This window comes from Engraulis encrasicolus, chromosome 14, assembly GCF_034702125.1.
Source record: "Engraulis encrasicolus isolate BLACKSEA-1 chromosome 14, IST_EnEncr_1.0, whole genome shotgun sequence".
Taxonomy (NCBI): domain Eukaryota; kingdom Metazoa; phylum Chordata; class Actinopteri; order Clupeiformes; family Engraulidae; genus Engraulis; species Engraulis encrasicolus.
The window spans coordinates 28,434,147-28,444,146 of record NC_085870.1 but is presented as its reverse complement, the minus strand read 5'-3'; the positions used below and the strand labels follow the sequence as shown (position 1 = coordinate 28,444,146).

General features: G+C 47.3%; 1 protein-coding gene across 4 annotated transcripts in view; it reads right to left on the bottom strand.

Annotated features, from left to right (window-relative positions):
* The window catches only part of srgap3 (SLIT-ROBO Rho GTPase activating protein 3), a 196,403-nt gene that overhangs the window by 115,028 nt on the left and 71,375 nt on the right, over nt 1–10,000 (bottom strand). For all 4 annotated transcript variants that reach the window (XM_063215336.1, XM_063215337.1, XM_063215338.1 and 1 more), the window contains exon 3: nt 2,379–2,541. In XM_063215336.1, coding sequence (XP_063071406.1) covers nt 2,379–2,541 — 163 coding nt within the window. The remainder of the gene's footprint in view (nt 1–2,378; nt 2,542–10,000) is intronic.

The window sequence follows — 10,000 nt, the reverse complement described above, 5'->3', positions numbered from 1 at the left end:
ATCAATGACAATACATGATGGTAAGATTAAAATCAATTTTCATTCAGAAATTGCAGCTGTAAATCCACGACATCTACTACTCTATATCATTGTGTTAAGATTCACCCTGAAATGCACTAGAATGCAGGAAACTGCATCGGATGTATGTTCACAGTGGTTCCCCCTGCCTGTGAAATATTCCCTTCCTTTCGCGGCCCCCGAGGTTTAGGCTAATGCCCCTATGGCTGCCCAAATATATAGTACACCCACAACCAGGGCCGCTGACAGCTTTGACCAGGCCCGGGACAGAGTCACCTGAAAGGGCCCCCCCTACCTATTAAATAAAAAGCTATGAAGACCCAAAACTGGGCCCCCTCACTCTCGGCCCAGGACATCAAACCCTTTTGTCCCCCCCTCCCCTGTCAGCTTCCCTCCCCACAACAAAAACAGTAGACTACACCACTGGGGTGGCAGTGGCAGACTTCTTCTAGGGGATAGGGGCTACTGGCTTGCTGTGGGACATGGTGAGGTGAGGGGGGGCTGTCTGGCTAACATTAGGGGTGGCAGCAGTGTCAGACGTGGGGCCTCGCCACCAGGAAGCTCTGCCAGGTGAAAACACGAGGCCTGTGTTTGCCTAAGACCTCAAACATCCCTGCTATGTGCTGACAACGCTCCAAACACAGCACTCAGGGGGCCAAGGTGTGTGTGTGTGTGTGTGTGTGTGTGTGTGTGTGTGTGTGTGTGTGTGTGTGTGTGTGTGTGTGTGTGTGTGTGTGTGTGTGTGTGTGTGTGTGTGTGTGTGTGTGTGTGTGTGTGTGTGTGTGTGTGTGTGTGTGTGTGCAACAGCGTGCGTGCGTGTTGGGGCTGGGCACAGAGTACCCTACAGAAACAGACCCCCTCAATATACAGACATACTGTACTTGCAGGCCAAGACACACACACACACACGTGCGTGCACACAGACACACACGTGCGTGCACACACGCACGCAAGCAAGCACGCACGCACGCACGCACACACACACACACACACACACACACAGAGTAACACACAGCTCAAAATCACCCTCTCTCTCTCACACACACAAATCCTGTCAATAAGTCTCAAACTTTTCCAGCAGCACTTTTTCAAAGAAGTGTCTCCCTGGTGCCCAAAGAGGCAACATGATCACCATGGGAACCAACAGCATCCAGACAGGCTCCACTCCCAACAATGACTTCATTCTTCTGAGGAGTTCAGCAAGCTGCTGCTACCCATACAGTATGCACTCACTGCACATTGCAACCCCATTCTGGTTCACTGGCTGACTGGCTGACTGGCTGCACAGTGAAAGACTGCCAGATCAAAAAGACTTTCGACGGCAGAATTCTTTCAGTCCACTTCACAGTCTTACGGGGTCAGCGCAAAGTCAGATACGAAATAGTAGAAAAAAAAAACAAAGGATAGAAAAGGACAAAACCTTTCCCTCTTAACTTCTGATCTGAACTTTCAAATCGACTTACAATCTACTTATATAACATGGACAGATAGAATACAGTCTGGTATTCTTTTGATATATGACATGTATTCTTGTAACCCCATACAACTGGAAAAAGCTGAAGCAGTCTATTGCATCATCATTCCCGTCATAAAAACTCCAGCCATTATACTGTGGAGGACCCCCCAAAAAGAAGTCCCACTTCCCATGACACTGCGACCCATAAAACTCCCAAAATAAAGTTCCCTAAAGAAGACACGAGTAGAGATAACTTTCATTGATCCCCAAGGAAGAAAGGTAAACACACTGATACAGTACTTAACTTAGAGTGTTCAGTCAACACTTAAGGAGTCAAATTTGACACTAATTATATTGGTCCATCTCTGTTAGTGTTGAATTAGTGCTGAAACACATACTGTGCACATGCAATTGAGGTGCTCCTGCCCTAGTTCGCAACTTGGGATTCAAACCCGTCACCTACCAATCAACACTCCAGTTTGGGCATGGGAGGTACAGCATGATACCAGAGAGAGTAGAGAGAGAGAGGTTCCATTGGCCCATTGTTTCCGGGTTCTATTATTGCAAGGGGGAGGGGGGGAAATCCCCCTTTAGGCAGACCTAGGCAGACCTAAGGACTGTTCTATTATGTATTATGACATGCCCCTTTAGGCAGACCGGAACCTGGTCATGTTAGGTGCCCATAGCAACCTATTACATTGGCATATCTCTATATACTTAAAGAATCTCTGATGATACCGCTGAAGCTAAATGTCCAGACCGATAGCTCAGCGCTACCAATGCTGTATGAAGCTTCGGGAGGGAGGTTTACTAACATTCTACGCTAAACTCTGCTAGTTGGCATCCGTTACACACGCAGATACTTTTATTGTTCCCAAAGGAGATGAAGGTAAACAACCCTGACCTTCTTGAAGAGTCGGATGACGTCCTCGGAGATCTGGGAGAGGCGCACGATGACGTTGTTGATGTAGATGTCGTTGAGGGTGGCGTGATCGCGGCTCTCGCGCCGCGTCTGGTTCAGCACCAGGTACCAGCAGTTCACAGACGACAGCAGGTGCTGGTCCTTCCTGAAAAATACAAATAAAATAAAAAAAACAACCCAGTTAGTCCTACATGCTAACTTGGTCACTGTTGTTGTTTTGGTTGTCTTGGTCTCTTTTGTATGACTGTGCTAGTATGTGCACTACTTTGTGATTAACATAATATAAAATAGTCTTACAGTAGTTTTTTTTTCATCAACAAAAAGGGGTCAGCTCCAGTCAGTCCGGGGTGAAGGCATGCTAACAAGCTGGTTAACTTCGTGGTAGAGGTAAATAATTTAATAGAGGAGCCTGGAGTCCTCATTTTCTGAATTAAATGATGCCTACATGTTAACTGAGAATGTTTTATCACATGTTACTAGTGTACCTGCATGTTATTTTGGTCACTGTTGTTGTTTTGGTTGTCTTGGTATGTGTGTACGACTACGCTAGTATGTGTGTGCTCTGCATTGCGAATAATATGATATAAAATGTCTGACTGGTATTTGATGACACTAGTTCTTAGTGAACCAAGACCGTAAAAAATAATGCTAGATTACAAATCAGCCCTTTTAAGTGAAATCACCTGTCTGCCATGCACACAGGAAGGGGGAATGCGTACAGGGATGTCAACAACTGACATCTCACACAATAACAACAACAGAATTTTGGAGAGGTATAACAGTTTCGGTCAGCCGTGCTCAGCTTGCCATGCAGGAGACGCCACAAAAACAAAGACCCAGCATAAGGAGAAAGTTATGCTTACTGCCTACGGACGTTGTGCTGAGCCATACACATACAAATGCAGTCACATTACATCTACATCTGTGGCTATTGGTTGTTGTTTTTAGACGTTCTTTTTCTTTTTTGCTCCGTTTTGTCAGACTGGATTGTTTCCAGACCTTTGAAGCGTAATTCTCTGTAAAGAAAAAAGAGGGACGGCTGGCACTCTGCCAGCTACACTGCACTCCAGGCAGAGAGAACGGAGAGCTGAGACAGACAGAGGGAGAGAGAGAAAACACACATACGCACGCACATGCACACACACACACACACACACACACACACACACACACACACACACACACACACACACACACACACACACACACACACACACACACACACACACACACCCACACACACACACACACACATACACACACACAGTGTGAGAGAGAGAGCACTGTGTGGGCACAAGGTCTATCAGCCATTCAGAGAGCCAGCGATCCCCCCCTTCCCAGCCCATGGGGACAGTGTTACGACCTCCACCCCTCCTAGCCAATCAGAAACATGCGACCACCTTCCGCCTGGCCAATGGGGTGACAGCGCTCCATCGACTGTTTCATTCCTTGATAGCGGTCACCGCAACGGCCCTCAAAGAGGCAGCGTCCCTGCATGAGGCCAATCAGCTCTCAGAGCTTTCACCGCTGTCCACATCTCTCTTCCTCTCTTTCTCTCCCTTTCACCGTTCTATGCATCTCTGTCTCATCTACGCATCTCTGCTAATATCAATCAACAACCCACTGAGAGACAGAGAGAGAGGGAGAGAGAGAGAGAGAGAGAGAGAGAGAGAGAGAGAGAGAGAGAGAGAGAGAGAGAGAGAGAGAGAGAGAGAGAGAAAGAGAGAGAGAGAGGAAGACATGGAGAGCGTGAGGCTCCCACACACACACGAGAAAGGGGGGGGGGGGGGGGTATGGAGTCAAGGGAGCACGGAGAGCGTGAGGCTGTGAAGGATGAAGATAAGGTTTCAGATGTAGGCCAATGGAGACTACCATGACACCCCACTCAGGGCAAAAGAGAGAGAGAGAGAGAGCAAGTGAGAGAGAGAGAGCGTGTAAAAGAGGGACAGAGAGCAAAGGAGGAGGAGGGCAAGAGAGTGAGAGAGTGAGAGAGCAAGAGAGAGATATGGGGATGACATCAAAGAGCCTCAGCATCCCGCCACCATCAGCCCTCCCAGCAACCCACGGCATCCACATCCCCATCCAGCAACCACCACCCAGCACCACCACCACTTGTACTCCCCCTCCTGTCACACAAACATGGAGATCAGGATTCAGGTGGAAGAACGAAGACAACTGGCAGTCGCTTTTCCAATGTGCTGCATACAAAAGCCATTGTAATGTGAGAAAGTGAGAACATTGAAGCCCTGTCACTACTACCACTGACACCAGCTCTACTTATCCAACAACCCCCAACATCCTACCCCACCCCCACTCCCTTTTTCCTCTCCTCTCTACTGCTCCTGCCTCGTCCCCCCCTCCCCCCATCCCTCCATCCTCTCCTCCATTGCTGCATCAAGCATCATCCCTCCCTCCCTCCCTCCACTCCTCTATTGCTCCATTATCATCCCTCCCTCCCTCTGCTCCTCCATCGCTCCAGCTTCCGCTCAGCTAATCATCCCTAATGAAGCTCGTATCAGCCGGCTACAGCTCAGAGCTCCCCATAACCCCCCCACCCTCAGGACCACACTAATCCCCCCACTAAACCCAACAAGGCAGACACACACACACACACACACACACACACACACACACACACACACACACACACACACACACACACACACACACACACACACACACACACACACACACACACACACACACACAGAAAGGCAGAGACACAGACACGCAATGGGAAAACAACAAAAAAACAGACACGCATGCCGTTTCCATGGTTACAGCCATCTCTGACCCAGCCGAACCAAGGCCATGCCCTGCTACGGAGTGCCATGTCGCTGCCTAAGCTCCACTTCAGCTCCCTACATAACAGGGCTGACTGGAAATGGCAATAGTGGTGATGGTGATGGTATTGATGATGATGGTGATGGTGCTGATGATGGTGATGGTGAGTAATTAAAATGGATGGCTTATCATGAGAAGCAAATTCAACAACAAGTTCAATGCCAAAGGAGAATTGAAGAGATGGCAATGGTGGTGGGAATGTTGAAAGTAGTGGTGGTTGTAATAGTGATGCTGATTATCATGATTGTGGTTTTGTTGATGGTGGAAGCGGTTAATGGTGGTAATGATGGTGGTTGTGGCTTTGTGGGGATGCTGAGGGCAGTGATGCTGCAGATGTTGGCGCTGATTGTGATGATGGATGTGATGATGGTGGTGGGTGGTGGATGGTAGTGCTAGAGGTGGGATGGTGCACACTGTCAATTTTACAGTGTGTTTCTTCAACACCTGGACAAAAGGAACAACAGTGTAGACATGCATACAGGCAGGCAGGCAGGCAGGCAGGCAGGCAGGCATACAGCCAGGCAGGCAGGCAGGCAGTGAGCATCGCTGGAAGACATGGAAGCCCTTTGTGAAGCTAGCAAAGCCACCGCTGTCAAGATCAGTCCGGCTGACCTATGGTGCCATTTCACTTTCATTTGAGAAGAAAATAAAGAGCGACAGTTTAGAGATAGAGAGAGGGGGAGGGGGAGGGGGAAAGAGAGAAAGAGAGAGAGAGAAAGAGAGTAAAGGAATAAATCCAGGGAAAATGCCTCAGACAGGGGAAAAACAAGCAGATGAGAAAAGAGAGAAAAGAGCAGATGGTTTTAGCCAGACTTGTCTGTATGTAGTCCTTTGATAATTAACAGTGAGGAGTGACTGACTTTCCCAAGAAAGGCTGCTCGACTAGGAAGGCCAAACGTAATCATAATTGTGTGAGTCAAAATTGACAACGAGGTTATTGAAATGAGCAAACAGGAAATGACAACAACAATAAAAAACATTTCCCTCCATTTTGTTTAGAGATTGTTTGATAATTACAAGGCTGCCAGATTGTTTGAGAAATGGAAAATCCGACGAACTGAGAAGGGAAGCGCCAACATCATGCAAACAGTGGGGAGGGGAAAGAGGTGACAGTATGAGAAAGAAGAAGAGGCCCTGTGTTATTCTGTAAAGATGAATCTGTGCTTTTGGAAATGATCACACGGCGGGGGGAAAATGAGTTGAAATATGACTAGAGTGACTGTGAGGCACACGTCTGGTTTCTGAGGAGCAGGCAGCTATCTGGAAAAGGGGTCATCCTCTCTATCACGCCAAGCCCCCCAGCCAACATTTCCACAGACAGATCAGACCAATGAAAGAGGAAACGACATACCCAGAGAGAGAGAGAGAGGGAGATGGAGAGAGAGAGAGAGAGAGAGAGAGAGAGAGAGAGAGAGAGAGAGAGAGAGAGAGAGAGAGAGAGAGAGAGAGAGAGATACAGAGATACAGAGAGAGAGGGAGGGAGAGAGAGAGGGAAATAGAGAAGGCGGGCCAAGAGAAAGAGGAGGGTGAGAGAGGGGAAAGAGACAAAGGATGGAGAGAGAGAGAGAGTGACACATTCTGGGTTAAGAAATAATGGATGCAGAGACAGAGGAAGAGAGGTAGAGAGAGAGAATCTCAGAGACCGAGACAGAGAGAAAGGAAAATCAAGAGAAAGAGAGAGCAAAAGAATGAGAAATAATGGATAGAAAGAAAGCTTGAAGGAGGAATAAAAGATAGAGAGAGAGAATCGCAGAGACCGAGACAGAGAGAAAGGAAGATCAAGAGAAAGAGAGAGCAAAAGAATGAGAAATAATGGATAGAAAGAAAGCTTGAAGGAGGAATAAAAGATAGAAAGAGAATGGAAGAGCCAGAGAGAGAGAGTGAGAGTGAGAGTCAGAGTTAGAGAGAGAGAAATAGAGAGAGAGAGACAGAGAGAGAGAGAGAATAAGTGAAAAGTGTGAAAGCATGAGAAATATAGATCAAGGGAAAGAAAACGAGAGAGGGTGGCTCGGATGAGGAATAATGTCTGGAGAGATGACGAGCTCCTCATGCCCATTATTAGCCCGCTGCTCCATTTCCCAACTTTGTCACCCTGAAAAGGGCAGCGCTGATCAAAGGCATGGATTACGCTCCTCGCTCCCTATGGAACGTATGGCAGGGAAACCGACAGGGGTGGACAACAGGGTCACTTGTCCCGGGCCCAGGGAGAGTGATTGGGCGCCGCAGAATTGGATCCTCCTTACATTGTATGTATTGGAGTTGGGGCCCTTTCAGAATTCTTTGTCCCGGTAGGGCCCAGCCAAAGCTGTCACCGGCCCTGTGCATAGACCATGGATATGGAAATACAGCCTATGCCATAATTGGGGACACAGAAATACACGCAATATGCTGTAATTGAATTGTGTGGTTGAATTGTGTGGCTTCTCTTCTATTCTCGCTATAGCAATATGCTCCTTTAATGTCGTGAAAACTAGGAGAAAGACTAGGAGTGGAAATGAAGAAAGGGGCTCAGAATAGAGAAAATAGTGTTTGAACAAAGTATTCCTTTTCTTTTGGTCTGCCTCTCTCTCTCTCTCTCTCTCTCTCTCTCTCTCTCTCTCTCTCTCTCTCTCTCTCTCTCTCTCTCTCTCTCGCTTGTTCAGTCTCTTTAAAAGCCTTTTCTTCTCCTCACAGACCTATTGAATACACCCTCCACTGCTGTAGATAGAACTCCACACACATCATCTGTCTGGATGTCTGATATTTCCATGAAAGAAGAGACCAGCCTCTGAAAAGAGGAGAAAAGAAAGCAAATGGAAAAAAATAGGGCAAATAAAAAAAAAAGAAACTCTCGACTGACACTGACCTTCTATAGCTTTTCAGATCACAGAGATGCCAAACCCACAGTCGAGAACATGTCAGGATTACAAACAACGCTCCGCTTTAAGGCTTTGCCTCGTTGCTATCCTGACATGTAGCAGACAAGAGAAGAGAAGAGAAGTGGGTTGGCTGGCGTCCCCCTCTCCTCTCCTCTCCTGTCCCCCTTTGCCTCTCCTCCTCCTTGCCTCTCTTCAAAGCCAGTCCGCATGAACGCTGACCACATAGCTCTTAGCGAAGTAATGCCGTAGGAAAATAAACACTCTTCCTGCTTATTCAAATAAAGTCAGCTGCTGGCCATGGCCTGCTGCCTGCGTGTGTGTTTGTGTTTGTGTGTGTGTGTGTGTGTGTGTGTGTGTGTGTGTGTGTGTGTGTGTGTGTGTGCACGTGGCCCTGGGGACCCAGGGCAACAGGGCCCGCTCTCCCACAGCTTCGGCTGTCACTGGGGCCCCTGAAGGCCAAAGCGTGACATGCTCTTCACACATGTGGCAAAATACAACACAATCGCACAGTACTGTGCAGAATGGCAACGCAACTCAACGCAACGCAACACAACGCAACGTAACGCAACACAATGCAACACAACGCAACGCAACGCAACGCAACGCAACACAACGCAATGCAACGCAACGCAACGCAACATAACGCAATGCAACATAACGCAACGCAACACAACACAACACAACACAGCTCAACACAACACAACACAACACAACACAACACAACACAACACAACACAACACCACACAACACAGCTCAAGACAACACAACACAGCTCAACACAACACAACACAGTTCAACACAACACAACACCACACAGTACTGTGCAGAATGGGTAAGTATGCTGCACCACAACACAATGCAATGCAACACAACACAACACAACACAACACAATGTAACGTAATGCAATGCAATGCAACACAAAGCAACGTAACATAACATAACATAATGTAACATAACGTAATGTAACATAACGTAATGCAACGCAACACAACATAATGCAACACAACGCAGAAAGGCTAATGATGGTGCACCACAATGAAACGTAATGCAACGAAACGTAATGCAACGAAACGTAATACAACGCAACGTAATGAAACGCAACATAACACAACGCAACGCAGCAAACAGCACAACAGCCCAGTCTATGGCAGAGGACACAGACACTCAATACTTTGACTTTCAACATTATTTTATAGACTTTACTCTCTACTGAAGTCGTACCGCTTCAAAATCTGACACTTGTGCAGACGGATGCAGTTTCAGAAGCAGTCAGAGCACGTAGCCTAGGTATAAACTCATAGAGATCTCCTTCTGAGTGCACAATGATTTGAGAGTTGCCATTTTCCATGAAAAAAGAAAAGCACCAGAGACCTTGTATTTTTTGACCTTGTAAGGATATGAAAAAGTGGAGCTTTGCGTTTCCAGTCCTTCTCCTCTATTAGTAACAGTGTACCGGTAATATACCAGCCTCAGGTTTTGGTTAAGCTTAATGGATAAGGTTTCCAACAGTCAAAGACGTCATCACTACACAGTATTACCTTTGACCTTTCTCACTGTGAGCTCTTGAGGTGACCTTCACAGGTGACTTTGATCATAGACTAGAGGACAGAGACAGACAGTGAGACAGAAAGGCAGAGAGAAAGGCAAAAGGGAGGGGGTAGAGATAATGAGAGCAAGAGACAGAACGTGAGACTGAGGCTTGTCAGACTAGTTCCAGTTCGAGTTTTCAGATTTCTGTCCCCCATTTCTAGCCTCTAGTCTGGCACTCAACACACTGGCATTATGGATAGTGTGTGAGTCTGCAGCCTCTCTCCTTTGGCATGTTTGTGAAGATTGTCATTCTTCCAGGTAAATTTCGTTAAAGGTGCACCGTGTAAGATGGTGGCGCAGGGTGGCCAGA